The 17,156-nt window shown below is 52.6% G+C and overlaps 1 protein-coding gene across 2 annotated transcripts in view; it reads right to left on the bottom strand.

Moving 5' to 3' along the window:
• CCDC88C (coiled-coil domain containing 88C) overlaps positions 1-17,156 on the bottom strand; it is a 131,311-nt gene that overhangs the window by 53,326 nt on the left and 60,829 nt on the right. For both annotated transcript variants that reach the window (XM_039232513.1, XM_039232514.1), the window contains exons 5-10: positions 10,691-10,749; positions 9,792-9,875; positions 7,066-7,206; positions 6,627-6,811; positions 5,810-5,891; positions 5,294-5,452 (exon numbers count right to left, since the gene is read on the bottom strand). In XM_039232513.1, the coding sequence (XP_039088444.1) occupies positions 5,294-5,452; positions 5,810-5,891; positions 6,627-6,811; positions 7,066-7,206; positions 9,792-9,875; positions 10,691-10,749 (710 nt within the window). The remainder of the gene's footprint in view (positions 1-5,293; positions 5,453-5,809; positions 5,892-6,626; positions 6,812-7,065; positions 7,207-9,791; positions 9,876-10,690; positions 10,750-17,156) is intronic.

The following is a 17,156-nucleotide window of genomic DNA, read 5'->3' on the forward strand; positions in this document are numbered from 1 at the left end:
CCATGTGAGGAGCACTGCCCAAGTCAACAGGAGGTGAAGTGTGAAGCAGGAAGCTGGGGGACGCAGCCCACAGAGCCCACCTGCCCTCTCCTGGTCTGGCCCTGCATTGGGGAAGATGAGCTGGGCCAAGGAGACCTCAGAGGGGCACTGGGGGGGACCTGAAGGGGGTGAGTGCCAGACAAGGGGCCGAGTGTGTGTTTCATCCCAAGAGCGACGCACAGGTAGGTGCCTGAGGGGCTCTTAGAAGGGCCATCGTGGCGGCAGGATGGAGGGATGCAGACGACAGACGGAGGCAGAATGGCCAGGTGGGATACTTGTGGAGGACATCCTGTGTGCAGGCTGCGGGGTCACATGAGCCATGACAGAGATCTAGGCCAGCAGGTGGGAAAATGGGCTCTGCAGGATGGGGAGCATCTGGGGCTGGGTGGGCTGATCATGAACCCAGCTCCTAATTGCCTTGACAACGCCCGCGCCCTCACCCCCCCCCCCCAGTAAGGTCGGCTCCCAGGGCTCGCTAGGATCAGCTCGCTGGAAATAAAAGCTGCTGTACCGCACAATGCCAGGGCACCCAGCAAGGGCGTGCCCTGCTAGGTCTCTGCCTCTCACACTACGTTTACTTTGGCTCCAGCCCTGCCTAGGAAGCCATAAATCCCACAGAGGAGCAAGTACAAGGCCTGTCTTACCTGCGCCCTGCTCAGGACGCACATGGCACCGAGGCACCTGTCCTCTACTGTTGGCAATTTCGGCCAAAACCAAATGTCCGGGCAGCCTCTCTGCCTGTGTCCTCCTCCCACAAGGCGCGCTGGCAGCAGCGAGGAGGGACGAGGGGTCACAAGAGGAAGCCAAGGGCCACCTGGTGCACCCGTGCCGGGCAGGGCCATACCGCTCTCATCCTGTCGCGTGAACCCTCATGGAAACTGCAGCAGGAGGCACAGAAAAGCTGCCAGAAGCTTCAGGGTAAAACATGGAAATTTGTGGCCTGTAGTTTTCTAGAGCAAATTAATCCTGCCTTTGTCCTGAACCCCAAGGCCTTTTATCTTTTCCTCCCACAAGGCACGAACACATGCTGCCTCCTGTGATACGTGTTAACGGGTCTCTCCGGGAGGGCACCTGCGCTGCCAGCCACTCTCCGTGTCTGGAAGAGCGTCCCCTACGGGGTAGGCGTCCACAATGTGTTCCTCTCTGCCCTCCAGCCCATCACACCTAGCCCTACCCCATTCTCCGGGAGAAAAGAGCTCTAGATTCTTCCCGTCCTCTTCCCCAGTTCAAGTCTTCTTATTGCTGAGTGATGGAGTTTTACCTGATTTGTGGGGTGATTACCAAGTGCCCTGTGTGTGCCGGGCCCTGGGCATGAAGTCACATTATGACCTAGTCCCTGCACTCAGGGGCTCTAGGTCCCTATAAGCAGCCTCAGGCCAAGCTCTACCCAGAAACCTGATGTCAGCCTGGCCAGACCCACGTCTCGCAGAGAAAAGCCGGCGGTAAGGAGAAAAGTACCCTCTTGATAGGACTGTGGTCCTCACGCTTGGCAATGCTGAAAAGCCACCTGGGAGAGAGCCTTCAGGCCGCACATTTCTGGGGTCCGTGCCTGGGATCTAGGTAGGGTAGGGCCCAGGAATCTGCATTTTGAGCAGGCTGGACTCGGATACAGGCAGATACAGACCACCTCTTGAGAAATGGAGCTCTAACACATAGCGCTGCTCAGTATTTTAAATTATTTCATTATTAAGGTGATGTTAATCACGTATGAACTTATTCAAAAGAGTTAATATCCATTGCTCTCTTTTCACCTTCCACCGCCCCCCCCCCATATTTTATTATGGAGATTTTAAAGCCTCCTTGAAAGTTGAAAAAAATATTCTGAACACCACACACATCACCAGGATTCTGTAATTAGTGTTTTGCTCTATTTCGTTTGTCACACATCCCCCCATCTACCGATCTTTCTTTCTTTAGTTTTAGATGTGTACAAGTCATACTTGGGTATTTCCTAATCTAAGGGTTTTATCACATGCAGGTCAATCTCCATTCACAGACACATGTCTGCATGGCACGGAGTATTTTTTAAGAGGGTTTTTTTTCTTAATATTTATTTTTGAGAGAGACACAAAGCACAGGCAGGGGAGGAGGAGAGAGAAAGGGACACACAGAATCCAACGCAGGCTCCAGGCTCCGAGGTGTCAGCACAGAGCCCCACGCAGGGCTCCAACTCACAAACCGTGAGATCATGACCTGAGCCGAAATCAAACGCTTAACTGACTAAGCCACCCAGGGGCCCCTGCACTGCGTGCTTCAAATTGCTTAGATATTATCCAGGAATCTTGGGGGTGAATCCCTTGGAAGTGTGTGTTAGGACACCCTGGAAGATCTAGTTTTACATATAAAGCTGGGCAACGCAGTTTTTCTGAAACACAAACATGGGCCCAAAATACGCACCTGTGCATCAAGATAGTGCTGCCCCCTCACATGAAGCACCGGAAGGACCTGGGCCCGAGTCTGTGCACAGGCAGCCCATCTCCATCCCTGCAGGCCCCAGGTGCTGCTGGCCCGCATCCCACAGCCACCTGTCCCGAGCTCTCGGAGCAGCATTCCAGGTGAACGGCCAGCATGCACCCCGAGCGCCCTGGGAGGCAGCTGGCCGGGGGGGGGGGGGCCTGTGCAGGAGTCTGAGGAGGCAGGGGCTCTACTGCGGCCCAACAGCAGTCAGTTCTATCACTGCTGCTCACAGAAAACCCCAGATACGGGGCACCTGGGAGGCTCGGTTGGTTAAGGGTCCAACTTTGGCTCAGGTCATGATCTCGAAGTTCTGGAGTCTGACCCCACATCAGGCTCGCTGCTGTCAGCACAGAGCCTGCTTCAGATCCTACATCTCCCTGACTATGCCCCTTCCCTGCCTACACTCTCCCCAAAACAAATATTAAAAAAAAAGAAACCCCAGATATAATTCTTTCCACAAGTGTTCATCCAACACCCCCAAAGGGCCAGGCACCGGTCCAGATGCTGAGGACATACCCACGAACAGAGCAAACAGAGTCCCCCATCCCGGGGCCCATGTCACTGGGAGTCACGGAAGCTGGAGCAAGAAATTGACCCTGGGCAGTCCATTCAACCTCCCCAAGCTCAGCTCATCCTCAGGGCTGCTTCGAAGAATGAACAAGAACACACAGTTGTTGCTCAAGTAATGCTCAGCAGCTCATGGCCTGTGGCAAGGAGAGGGAGGGTGCTCACCAGGCTGGAGATGGGCCCATCCCAGCTGATAAGAGGGCGTGTGGGCCCCATCTGGCTGGCAGACTGCCACAGCCCATGGCATCCTGATGCCCCTTCTGGTCTGTTCCCCACCCAGAAACCCGAATGTACTTTCTAAAATCCAAACCACACCATTCCCCTCACTCAAACGCTTCCTGAGGATGGCCTGCGCCTTCCACGGCTGGACCCTATGGCGGCTTCCAGACAGCGAGCAAGACTGATGTGACTACTTCAGATCTGAGGAGGAGTGCCCAAGTGCTCCCGTCCACTAAGCCCCATTATCAGGGGCATCCCAGCACAGCAAGACTCATCCTCTGATGGATGGCCTGCACTCCATGGACCAGGCCCTGTTCATCAGCCAGCCTGGGCTGCAAAGGGTCTGCAAAGCCACTCATGTCACTGCCTGCCCCCAAGTAAACCCCTGATGCAGAAAGATACCACTTCTCTCGTGGCGAATAAACATTAAGGAAAATTCAAGTATTCCCAAGCTCCTGGTAACTTTACACTATGCAATTAATAAATCTGAAAAATGTTGCTGTTGCTACACAGGCACAACATCTGAGAATTAGAGAAGCCTGAGAATAGAGGGTCCTAGGAGAAACCCTGAAGGTCGGGAAGCTCTGTGAATGCAAGGCTTGCGTCTAGATGCCCAGCTGCCGGTGCAGGCCCTGGCACCGTACGGGCGCTTAGTCACTGTGTCTGGATGACTGTGCGAGGCTGCCTGGACGGGACCGGGGTGCACACAGAGACAGAGACTGGATCCCGAGGCCCATCTGCTCCACGGGACAGAATCAGGGTGAGGTATGGGAGCCACACTCTGCCTGTGATCTCATGTGGGAGCTGCAGAAGGTTCGCACTGTGTAGGAAGGGCTGCTGGGGTGGCACTCTGGGGAAAGTGCAGGAACCCCCCCCTCCGGCCCCGATTCTCCCAACTGTGGCATTTCCAGTAAGTGATGAAAGGCGCCGATAGGTGCTCGTGTCCCAGAACCTGTCTGTGCCGGGGATTTATGCCTTTCAAATTCAGTGGAGCCAGTGGACCGTTTCCAGGACAAAGCCAGAGTGGGGTCTCCCACCCCCTACTTCTCCCACCCCAAGGCCACGGCACCGAAGGCGCCTTCTCTGCAGGAGGTCAGGTGTCACATTCCTTGGGGAACAGACACTCCTCGGGTAACAAACAGGCCTGGCCCCACAGCCTCACATGGCCTACAAGCAGGGCCTGCCCGCAGCAGGGGAGCGCGTCCAGGTCCGCAGCCAAACCGCTGTCCCCAAGCAGGCCTGCTGGCAGCGGGGCCCAGAGCCAGACACTGTGCTCCCCAGCTCCATGTTCCGTCCCCTCGGAAGCCTCCTGAGCAGCAAATGGAATTCTTTCTTACCAAAAAAGCCCGGTTGGTACATGCTGACGTCCTCATCTCACCATCTCATTAAAACCACCTCCAGACCCCCTTGGGATTGGTGATGGGGGCAAAATCCCCAAATCCTTGGGAAGGTGGGTCCTGGAACCCATCGCTGACGTGAGGCAGTCGAGGTGAGCGGCTGAAGCATTGGGGACCCCACTCGGGTCTCGGTCTCCAGTCCCCTGTCAGCCCTGACGCCCTCCCCTGCGTCCCCTCAGAACCTCGGGATCAGAGTGGGCTCCATGACCGAGGGCTTACTGTGGGCCTTGCCCAAAGGACAGGCATTTTGTCCTTCATCTGGAAAAAACTCATCAAGTGGTAGCATTACTTCTATTTTATGGGTGAAGAAACAAATTCCCAGAGTTAGCCACAGAAACTGCAAGAAGTAGAAAAAAAAAAATTCCATGAACAGAAACTCCTCACCACGGCAGAAGGCAGGAAAGCCCTACAAGGAACCTGAGCGCTTCAGCACAGAACCACATTGCCTCCTGCCCCCATCCATGTGACACCTCCGAGTGGGTGAGGAACAGAGAGAGGGAGCCTTCTGGGCCCGCAGACAGGCTGCGGTGCGGGCAAGGCCTAGCCACCGTGGAGGCCTTCACAGATCCCTCTCCCCGGCCAGCGAGCAAGCGTTCTAGAAGGCTTGGGCTCACCTCCATGCGCGCCTTGTAGAAGTCCACGTCGTGAAGCTTCTCCCTGCAGCGCACCAGCTCCATCTCCAGCCTCTCCACACGGTTCGCCTTCTCCCTCAGGGAGTCCAGCTCATCGCGGTAGGCACGAGCAGACCGGGCATCAGCCGCCAGCTGGACGTTCTGGGAGGTGGCAAAAGGCAGGGGACCCCAGCTGAGGGCGCCCCTCTGGGGAGGCGAGAGGGACCCAAGTCCCTGTGGCACAGTGCTTCCCGGACATCCCAGGAGCGGGCAGGTCGGTGTGCAGGCTCCTGCGTGGGGTCCCCCGTACGCTGTCACAAAGACCCACGGTCCTCCCCCGCCCCCAGCAGTTCTGGGGACAGCTGGCTGTCTGGCAGTGTTGCTTTGAGCAGGACAGAAACACAGGCCATTACCGGAAGCCCCCAATGCCGCTTCCCTGTGCCTCCCGCCCACAGTCACTGGGGAGTCTCAGCCGCCACCACCTCACCTCCTCCAGGACACACACACGGGCCCGCTCACCTCCTGCTTGACCTTCTGAAGCTCTAGCACCAGCTGGTCCACCTCATGCCTGGTGTCCACAAGCTGCTCTGTCTTCTCCTCCCTGGGGGCAGTGTGGAGGCACGGAGGTGAGAAGCGCCCTCAGACAGCACCCCGAGGGCCCCCCCCACCTCATGAGACCACAGCAGAGAGAAGAACGACGGCTTCTGGGACTGAGGAGGGCAGACTGCATACGGGGCTTACAAAAATGTTCCCGACTCGCATTCTCTTCTGTTTTTAACTTTTCAAGGCCTGCTCTCAAGCTCCACCCACCACCAGACACTGGGCTTCCCTCTGAGGGTGCGGGGCAGGGGTGCAGCGAGGAGGCTCCAGCCACAGGTGCGCTCCCCACAGCCAGGCGGGCAGCAAGGGAGACAAGCAGCTCCCCAGATGGGGCAAAGGGACACTCCTGCTGCAGGAAAGAGGGACAACAGGTTCTCCAGATGGTGGGGTGTGGGCAGGCGGGTCGCACCCTCCCTCCAGCCAAGGAAACATACAAGTATGTGATCAGTCCTGCCCCAAACTAGACAAGTGTGGACACGAGGCTATCTGCAGACCATCTGTAACCGGGGCTGGTTGGAGCCCTAAAGACTTGATAGAAGCTCCCCCCACCCCCACCCCCCGGTGCGGGCCTGGCAGGGAGGGACCAGTCCACGTTGGGGCAGGCCCCCAGCTTGGGGCAGGCCCAGCGCTTCAGTTTGCTGCACCACACGACAGAACCGTGTGTGGGACACACCACACAAGAGCAGACAGACAGCCCGTGGGCTGGGGGCTGGGGGGAGGTCCCTGGAGGACTCACAGCTCCTGCCTCACACGGCGCAGCCTGGCCTTGGTGTCCGCCAGCTCCACGGCCAGGTGCTGCTTGTCCTCGCTGGAGAGGCTGCTGGTGGGGCTGGGGGTGGACTCGGCACTCGAGGACTTGAGCGGGCTGGGAGGCTGCTGCGCCTGCAGGTAGTCCCGCTCCTGCGTCAGGTCCACGATCAGCTGCGGCGGGGCAGGGGGGAGGCGGGGAGAGTGGTCTCACCAGGGCGCCACGCGCACTTGGCCAGAAACATTGAAAGACAAGGAGAAAGTAAGAGCAGATGCCGGGCAGAGGGGGAGAAAGCAGGAGGGAGGTGGCGTGAGTTTTTAGGAAGAGATGGAATGTTCAGTGGGACCAGGAGGGCGCGAATGGGGGCGGATCCCGAGCTGGGCGTTTCCACAAGCTTCTCTTCCCGCAGGTGTCTGCAGCCACGCACCTCCGTGCACTCGTCACGCTCGTCTATGAGCCTCCGCAGGTGGAACACCATGTTCCTGGAGAGAGCCTCCAGCTCCTCCGGGGCCACGTCCGGGAGCTCGAGCCACTGCAGGTCAAACACGTTCTCTTGGTTGTGGGTCACCTGTGGGCACACGGGCAGGCGCTGCAGAGGCCGCAGGGAAGGTCCCGCTCCCCGCGCTGGGCCGGGCGGCGGGGTCGCGGCTGACGCGTTCCACTATCAACCTGTCACCGTCACGGACAAATGTGCTGTGCAGAGAAGGCGGTGCCGCCTAAGTAGCGCAAACTCCCTTCAACCAAGCTCTGGTGCAAACCACTCCTGCCTTCGACACCGGCTCAGACAGCACCTGGAGTCTTACTTTTTTAATGTTTATTTTTGAGAGAGAGAGAGAGAGAGAGAGAGCGACAGACAGAGCACAAGGAGGGGAGAGGGAAGAGAGAAGGAGAGACACAGAATCTGAAGCAGGCTCCGAGTTGTCAGCACAGAGCCCAACGTGGGGCTCAAACTCACAAACCGGGAGATGGTAACCTCGGCCAAAGTCAGATGCTTAACCACTTAACTGACTAAACCACGCAGGCATCCCAAGCACCGGATTCTTTAATGCCAGGAAGCACTCGTACAATAACTAAAGAGTTATCAGGTATGGTTGTCGTAGCACTGTCAATTTACAACCCAAGAAAGAGAAGCCTCAGGGGGCTGGGAGGGTGAAGAGAGGGACCCTGTGTTACTACTTCAAAGCCAATGTGAATACGGCGAATATAACAGTCTTATGTCAGAATGCTGGGTATATAACCATCTTATTGGGGGGGGCGGGAATACTTCATAATCTAAGACAATCTTCAGGAAGCCTGAATCTCTTTCCTCACGTACAAGCGTCTGGTTTCCCCCTCTCCACCAGGTGAGTGGAGGCCCGCAGGATGTCTGTGCAGGGCAGCATCTCCTTGGATCGGGACACTCTGCCCTTCTCACCTCCCCCCAACCCCAGACCCACCAAGGGGACAGGAGATCTATTTGGAGCACCTCATGGCTCAGTTTGGGAGGTGAAGTATTAGCATACTCAGGCCTCTACTGGGGAAATCAAAAAGAAGCCCGAGTTATCTACTCAGCGAGGTGCACCAAAACAAGTTCTTAAATTCTTCAGAGCAGTAAATGGAAACAGAATATAGTCAAACAAAAACAAACGACAAGGCCCTTTAGTTTCTCAAAGGGCATCCACTTTCTTACCTCTCCCCCGGTAGCAAAGGAAACAGTGAGATTCAGCTGATCCTGAGAAATCAGGAGCAATCTCATTCCACAGTACAGGCGACCCTGAGCACTCAGGACTGGGAGCAGAGGCTGGGCGCTAGGCCTGCCCATACGGGAGAAGAGGGGCGCAGGGGCTCACCCCGGGGGCACATCAGTCACCCAAGGTGCTTTTAATTAAAGGCTCATGCCCTTCTCCCCTCGTTCTGACTCAGCGGGCCTCTCGTGAGATCTGGCCCCCTGGATGTCGAAGCAGCACCCAACTAACTGTGAAGCCCAGTCCCCACCGCCAGCCACCAACTGACAGGCAGGCAAGACTCCTTTTCGGCCACGTTTGACCTTCTCTTTCTCTAACACTCTGCTGTCTGAGCAGGAAAGGGAGTCAGTGGCAAAACCAACCAACCAACCAACCAACCAACCAGCTGGTCTCAAGGACCCAGTCCCCAGGTAAACACAATTTTCAAAGTACACAGACATGCAAGGAACATTAAAAAGCAGAATGGTTCTTAGGCTAACGGTTGGTCTGCCCCTGAGAAGGGCGGTTGAGAATATCTGCTATGTCACTGACTCTCCCTGATGGACCCCCACCTGCAAGAGCCGCACCTGTCTCCTGCTTCACATCCCGCCCCGCACAGCGCCCTGGGCAGCTGTGGGGGCCCGGGAGCCGCCCGTCCCTGGTGCCAGCACCGGGAGCTCTGCCTTCACTGCCCCTGCCAGCTATATACCTGCTCCTACACGCTCCTGGTTATGTCTTTTATACTTAAGCCATCTGTCCATTACACCGAAGCCATCTGTCCATTAACCTTCAGTCCTGAGGCAACTAAAGAATACAATGCTCCTTTTGGAGTGAGGGTGGGGTGGAGGTCAGGGAAGAAAATTTTCAAGTGAGCACTTGCCTCTCTCTACAGGCTCGTTTTCCAGGGAAACCCCTTCTACCGAGGTCAATGGCAGAGAGGCCACTCCCAGTGCAGAGCCCTCCTGCCCCCATCCCAGAGGCTGGGTCTCTGGTGACAGCCCTCTGGGACTTCCCTCATGGTGGCAGCTGGTCTCTCTGCTATGTCACTGACAGAAGAAGAGAATCTCTTTCTATAAAGATCAACCATTCAAAACAGGGTGACATTTGCCAGAATACATTTTCAGGGTCTGTAAATCAAATTCTGAGCCTAAACCACTTGACAGCTCTTAAAAATAGTCTGAGCCCATATTAGGCAAGAAGAGGAGCCAAAAGATGACTTGATTGCAGGCTTAAACTTTTTTTTTTTCTTATTTTTACCCCATTTTATTTTAGCTCTCTGATGGTTACCTTTCCAAATAGAATAAATTTGTCTGTGGTGTCTGACACCTAATATTAGCAAGATTATTAACAGGTGATGTATTCTTTAAACTTTTCACCGGTGGAGAGCGTCCATCCCCAGTGGCCACAGAGTGGCGGTCCACAGCCACGCCCCACAAAGCCACACACCTACCTCCTGGATATGGGCCACGATCCCGGCTTGGGTCTCAATGTCCAGCTGTTTGATTCTTTCAATAAACTCCTCTTTCCTCTCACACTGTGGAGGGTTACAGGTGTTAATGGAAGCATTCTGTGAAGGCCACCTGGGGCCACCACACTGTCCACCCAAGCCCTGGCTTTCTCCTTTGTAACCCAGGCTGCTCGTGCCCTCTTCCAGCCCTTACCTTGAGGTTTCTCTAGAAGTTGCTCCAACTATCTAGATCAGACCTACAGCAGGTTTTTAAAAAGCACATCCCAGACTGAAAACACTGGTGGTAGAATGCTGAAGTCTGCACTTTATTATTTTAAGGAGGTTTCATGCCCAGCATGGGGCTTGGACTCAGAACCCTGAGATCAAGAGTCAAACACTTAAGCCACTGAGCTACCCAGGAGCCCCTGAAATCTGCACTTTCAACAATCTCTCCACGTGATTCCTAAACTGGTAAAGAACAAGGCCACGGGCTGGCAAACTTCATCAGTAAAAGGCCAGATGGTTAAAAACCAACCCCGCAGACCCAGTGGGCCATGCCCACAGATACTACATAAAGGAATCAGCATGGCTGTGTTCCCATAAAACTTCATTTACAGAAACAGGTGGCAGGTCATTTCGGCCCCCAGGCTGCAGTACTGATCTTGCTCTAGATGTTCCCATACTAGGCACAGTCTGCTCAGGGCGTTCTGGCCCACAGGATCCCCACCTGCTCTCCTGCACAGGGTGCTCTGAGAAGTGGGTGCCACCCAAAATGGTGGCCACCGTGTCTTAGGCATCCGATGGCTTCACTCCCACCTCAATGAAGGGAGCGTTTCATCTCCACAGCTGCCAACACAAGACGGCTAAGAGCAGGCCCTCCCCACCCCGTGCCCGATCCCTACCTGGACAGCACAGCCCAGCACCAGCAGCAGCACCTTCTTTATTTCTTCCATGCTCTTCCCTAAACCAAAAGAGGAATATAAATGTAACTAAGCCCAACTATTCATAACATTTCACCACTGATCTGTGTCTGCTATAAGCGAGGCGGTGGGGGGGAGGGCAGGGAGCGGCGGTGGGATCAAGCTAGATCTTGACCTTGTACTCGAAAGTACTCTTTCAACCCAGCGATATCCATCTAGGTGTACACAGTCCATCTGTTTTCTATGCATGGGTTTATTTTTTTTTTTTGAACCAAATGAGAATTCCGTACATAACTAATTGTGGCCTTTTCCGTGCAGATAGCATAAATATCCTCTCATGATAGAATGAACTTCAGAACCAGCAGTTTTGTGTTTTTTTTTTTTTTTTTTTTTTTTTACTGTGTGGGAAGCAAAATACAATGGGAGAGAGTAATCCCCACGGGAAATACGGAGTTCTCCAAAACACAGCTGGACACCGCTTTCCTTTTCCACCACGCAGAACCTCCAGCAGCCAGAGGAACAAGCCCCCACACTCACCCACCGCCTGGCTTCACATCATGGACTGTTTGCACATCGGTTCTGTTCCCTCTCCCGTGTTTGAGTGGGATATTCTAAAACAAATCCCTAACATACACGCAGCATTTTTGATGGTCTCATCCTTACTTCGTACAAAGACCACAAACTTATTTGACCAACCTTCTTTAAGAGGTTTAAGTTTTCCATATTCTAATCTAAACAATGTTATAGAGAAAAATCTTAGTGGCTAATTCTTTATGTGCATCCTTACATACTTCTTTTAATTTTTTTAATGTTTATGTATTTTTGAGAGAGAGCAAGCGAGCACGCATGAGTGGGGAAGGGGCAGAGAGAGAGGGAGACAAAGAATCTGAAACAGGCTCCAGGCTCTGAGCTGTCAGCACAGAGCCCGATGTGGGGTTTGAATCCACGGGCTATCAGAATGTGACCTGAGCCAAAGTCAGAGGCTTAACCAACTGAGCCACCCACGAGCCCCATACTTCTTTTATTAAAAAAAAATTTTTTTTTTTTTAAATTTTTTTTTTTAATGTTTTTTATTTATTTCTAGGAGAGAGAGAGAGAGACAGCATGAGCAGGGGAGGGTCAGAGAGAGAGGGAGTCACAGACCGAAACAGGCTCCAGGCTCTGAGCTGGCAGTCAGCACAGAGCCTGACGCGGGGCTCGAACCCACGAACCGCGAGATCATGACCTAAGCGAAAGTCGGACGCTCAACCGACTAAGCCACCCAGGCGCCCCTAAAAAAAAATTTTTTTTAAGTTTGAGAGATGGGGGGGAAGAGTCCCAAGCAGGTTTGGTGCTGTCAGTGTGGAGCCTGACGTGGGGCTCGATCTCATGCCCTGAAATCATGATCGAGCCAAAATCAAGAATTGGCCTGGAGCCTGTCTTCAGATTCTGTGTCTCCCTCTCTCTATGCCCCTCCCCAACTTGTGCTCTGTCTCTCTCTCTCTCAGAAACAAACATTAGGGGCGCCTGGGTGGCTTAGTCGGTTAAGCGTCTGACTTTCGCTCAGGTCATGAACTCGCGGTTCATGGGTTTGAGCCCCGCGTCGGGCTCTGTGCTGACAGCTCAGAGCCTGGAGCCTGTTTCAGAGTTTGTGACTCCCTCTCTCTCTGACCCTCCCCTGCTCACGCTCGCTCTCTCTCTCTCTTTCTCTCCTAGAAATAAATAAAAAAAAATTAAAAAAAACATTAAAACAATTTTTTTTAAAAAAAAGAATTGGATGCTTAACTGACTGAGCCACTCAGGTGACCCTCCTTACTTTTTTTAGGACAAATAAATTGCCCTGAAGAAAGACTTTACCATTTTACTTTCTCACAACCAATAAATGTCAAGTCCCCATCCCCCATTTCCCATGCCTCAGTCTTATCACTTTTCCTTAATTGTGCTAGAGTGTCCAAAAAATCTCATTTTCCAAGGTGTCCCTTAGATTATGCTGGGGGCCAAATGCATCCTCATCTGTTTATCAATTTCAATCACTTAAATAAACAGAGTCAGAACACTGGGTCCCAGACCTGGCCTGGTCACCAAAAACAGTACGGCCCTGACAAACCGTCCTCTTTCTAGAAGCCTCAGTTTCCACATCTAGAAAACAGAGGCAGTTTATGTGATGAACTGGGTGATGTGCAAGGTTGCTATCAGGTGAAAAATTCTACAGGATTCTCCTTGTTCTATTTGGGGGAGAAGGAACATGCCACAAATAGCCTGGTTTTCTTGTGAGCATTACCAGCACGAGCTCACGCGGGCGTCCCCAAAAGCTGTGAGGATAAACAAACCAACCTGTGTCCCAGGAACTAGTGCTGTGGTTCATTCCAGGTCCCTGGGTGTAAGGTGTGTATGGAATGCTATGCGACCTTGTCCGAGTATTTCTCAACTGAGAAGCAGCTCAAAATAGCTTTTCCCAACCTCATGGTGGAGTCTTGGATGTGGGGGCTGGGCATTCGTTCAGCCTTCCAGCCGGAAGGTGGGCAGGAGGGGTCGGGAGCTGGACCACAGTTCAGAGCACTCAGATTCCACGGTGTTAGGAACACACTTAGGTTTGGCATCACACGTCAGCTTACTAGGCTCAAGCTCTTCTCTTTGCTAGTAAGGTGCACAGCTTCATCAGCATTTGAAATGGAAACATTTTCAGACTTTTATGTTTTTTTTTTTTTTTTTTACTGGAGGCCTTTTACTTGGCCCAAGAATCTAATCCATGAACATAAATAGAGAACCACAATGACTCACTCCTCTGTGAAAGCTGAGCTGACGATCACAATTTTAGCGTCGATTAGAAGGCAACGCCCACCTGAATATTAAAAGCTGCAATCTGTCTCCCCCAAATCTTTGCCTGGCCACAGTGCTGCGTTGAGTCCATGCAACTGCCCTCACCTCTGTCCCCCGATACCCGGCCAGTGCCCCTCATACACCTTCGGTGAACATGACAGGTAAAGGCCCTCCCAGCCATCGCCAGTGATTCACCTCCTCTCACAGGCCATGGGCCACACGCCTGGTGGATAACCAGCGGCGATGGGCGGGTGGGAGGAAAGCACTCCTGAGGTCCCTGATCAGCCCAGACGGACGACAGCATTCACACAGAGAATCTTTACATACTCTGTTCACAGCAAAGGCCCCGGACGTCTTCATTATATCATACTCTAGAATAATTTAAACAACCTCGATGGTCCATCTTCCTGGCTCACAACAGATGAACGAACTAAATGTGGGAACAAGCACTGAGTACACCCCCTGCCAGTAGCAGGAGCACAGGCCAGTGAGCACAAGGAAAAGCCCAGAAACCCTGTGTACGCAGACACCAAGGGCTCAAAACTACATTCTGTGGCTGTTCAGTCAAAAAGGGTTCTGTTCCCTCAGCACCCAGCACTTCACACCATGACAGCTATGAGTCATTCATTCAGTCATTTACTCACACCCATTAGCAAATTATGGAATTCCTGTTTTGCTAAGTCTTTGAGTAAGGAGGAAAGGTTTTAAAGGGAGAAAGTTTTAGAAACATTCTCACGGAAAAAAATTATTTAAAATAAACTTTTTGATAATGAACAGGGTACCAGGAAATTCATCCCTGTCCCATTCAAATGAAGCAATGCTGTGCTCATTCTCACCAGGCTAAGTGAATACAAACATTTCCTTTAATAAATGCATCCGGGGGCACTTGGGTGGCTCATTTGGCTGAGTGTCCAACTTCGGCTCAGGTCATGATTTCACGGTTCGTGGGTTCGAGCCCCACACTGGGCTCTGTGCTGACACCTCAGAGCCTGGAGCCTGCTTCAGATTCTGTGTCTCCCTCTCTCTCTTTCTCTGTCCCTCCCCGGCTCATCCTCTGTCTCTCTCAGAAATGAAAAAACATCTTAAAATATTAAAAAATAAATGCATCCTGTGATTTTTACCCCTACAGATTCCTATGAAGTTAAAAAAAATTCTATAAAAATAAAAAATGGAAGAATACACGCTCCCTCATTTCTTCTGAGAAGCTGGTGGCCAATTTCTCTCAGGATTTCAACAGTAAGGCAAACTACTGCTATTTTCATAACTCTGCCAGATTGTGGGGCTTGAATAGTTTCAAAACATACCCGAAGAGTCTGGACTGGGTCCCTGCCAGCAAGACTGGCTCAGGGACACACTGAAGCAGGCCAAGAAGAGATAAACCTACAGGCAACTCCCTCCCAAGCACCCCCAGGGCTGGAGGCTCACTGAGAACAGAATTGGAATCAACACAGTCCCCTGAGCGCAGACCAAGACAATCAGCAATTTGAGAAAGCTGGTAAATGCTACGGAAACCCAGAGAGAGGACACCTAGTTTACAGTAAGGATCAAGCAAGGCTTCCTAGAGGCAATGACCCCTGAGCTGAGACCCAAGGATGACGAGACATGCGGAGGCAGGAGAGTCAGGACTTTTCTGGCACAGAGATCAGCATGTGCAGAGGCCCAGAGGTAAGGGAACATGGCGTCCGTCAACTATAAAAGCTTTGTGGTTACGGGTGGGTTACCAGAGTGAGAAATGGGGGCGGGGTATGAAGTGATGTTCGTTTGTCTACCAAGTGAGTCACAGGCAACCAAGGGGGGGAGGGTCGAAAACATCCGACACCCTTTGCATCTACCCGCAACCCCAGGGGGAATCCCATGACAGCCTGCGCTAACGGTTGCATCTAAGAAAAACCTTACTTTCCTACCTGCTTCCTACAGTCCTGACACAGAGAAGCTCACACCAGCCTTTCTGAGCAGAAACAGAAAGCATATGCTGATCTAAGACATACATACAGTTACAGATGTTTCTAGCAACCCGCTTCCAAAACACAAGGGAAACTATCTGATACTGCATGTGTGGTTGAGGGTAGACAGAAGACAGAAACTAGGTAGAAAGAAGTGTATGTTTTTTTTGTTTTTTTATGAACTTCACTTATTTCTGAGACAGCAAGCGAGTAAGTCAGCAGGGAGAGGGAGAGGGAATCCCAAGTAGGCTCCCCACTATCAGCACAGAGCTCACCATGGGGCTCGATTCCACAAACCGTGAGATCATGACCTGAGCCGAAATCAAGAGGCAGACTCTTAACCGACTAAGCCACCCAGGCGCCCCTCGAAGCGTAGTTTGATAATTAAAGTACATGAACCTTTGAAATGTGGAGGTTGAACTAGAGGAGGGCTGGAAAATCCCCTTGCTAATCTCCTGTCTGTGGTACACGTGGCCCGTCAATTACAACACCTTCTAAAGGAGCCTGGAAGGAGGCCTCAGAGACCCTCCGAAAAGAGCGCAGACGGCCCCTGCCAGTCAACAGAGGCTGACACATGAAACAAAACCTGTCTTCTGTGCCTGCTACATGATCTCTAGGGTCCTTTTTGGGTCCGCTCTGATTCTCTAAGATGCAGCCCTCTGAATGTTCACACTTCCTGGTTTCTAGATAACGGAAAATGAATCCTGTCGTTGATAACTGGTCACTCAGGTATGGTAGGGATCTAGGGAAAAGAATGCTAACAGTCCCTTCTAAGATGGAGCCCCTCCTACACATGCTCTACTCTGCTGAGGTCAGAAGTCACCATGATTACCTGCAAAGACGGGGTCAGAGAAAAGCAGGGACACCGATGCCTCAGTGTTGCTCACCCAGCTCTCCACAACCACAGGGGCCCAGGATCTGCAAACTGCCAGCCAGGCTGAGGGTTTAACCCTCACCACCTGGAAAATGGACCCTTTCAGGTTAATTCTGCCCTCGCCCCACCCCGTGCCCTTCATGCCTACAGGCCATCACTGCACTTTAGATAAAACACACTCTCATCTGATTTAATCCCCCAAACAATAGCATTATCTCCACTTTACAAACAAGAACAGGTTCAGACGAGCAGAGTCACAGAGCTAAGGCTTGGTCCTGGGCTGGGCACCGTCTGCTTTGCCCTAACTGCCTCTCGTCCCTTTCCCCCCTGAAACTGTCATTACTGATGGTGACAGCTCCTTCCAGAGCAGGGCTCTATCTCATTTAGCATCTGACCCAAAGGCCACGGTGCAGGCATTTAACCAGTGCCTGCTGACTGAACGAGGGACATTAGCAGTTAACACGGAGTCCCTGGGTAGAACACAGAGAACTTCAGCTTCCTTCCCTTCTGGGATGGAGACCACGCATCCGTACATACCTATTTGTTCTTAATCATCCTCCACACTCCTCTCTTCTGCTTTTGTGTGCTAGAGTCACTCACTAACTGTGCTTCCCCTGGTTTCTTGTTTAACAAAAAAGAGAATGCTCGAGCAGGGAAGGGGGGGCGGTGAGAGGGCGACAGAGAATATCTTAAGCAGGCTCCACACTCAGTGCTCAGCCCTATGTGAGGCTTGATCTCACGACCCTGAGATCATGACCTGAGCCAATATCAAGAGTTGATGCTCAACCAACTGAGCCACCTAGGCGCCGCTCCCTGCTTTCTTATTTAAAGA

The sequence above is a fragment of the Hyaena hyaena genome, unplaced genomic scaffold, assembly GCF_003009895.1.
Source record: "Hyaena hyaena isolate Hyena2069 unplaced genomic scaffold, ASM300989v1 scaffold_67, whole genome shotgun sequence".
NCBI classification, from domain to species: domain Eukaryota; kingdom Metazoa; phylum Chordata; class Mammalia; order Carnivora; family Hyaenidae; genus Hyaena; species Hyaena hyaena.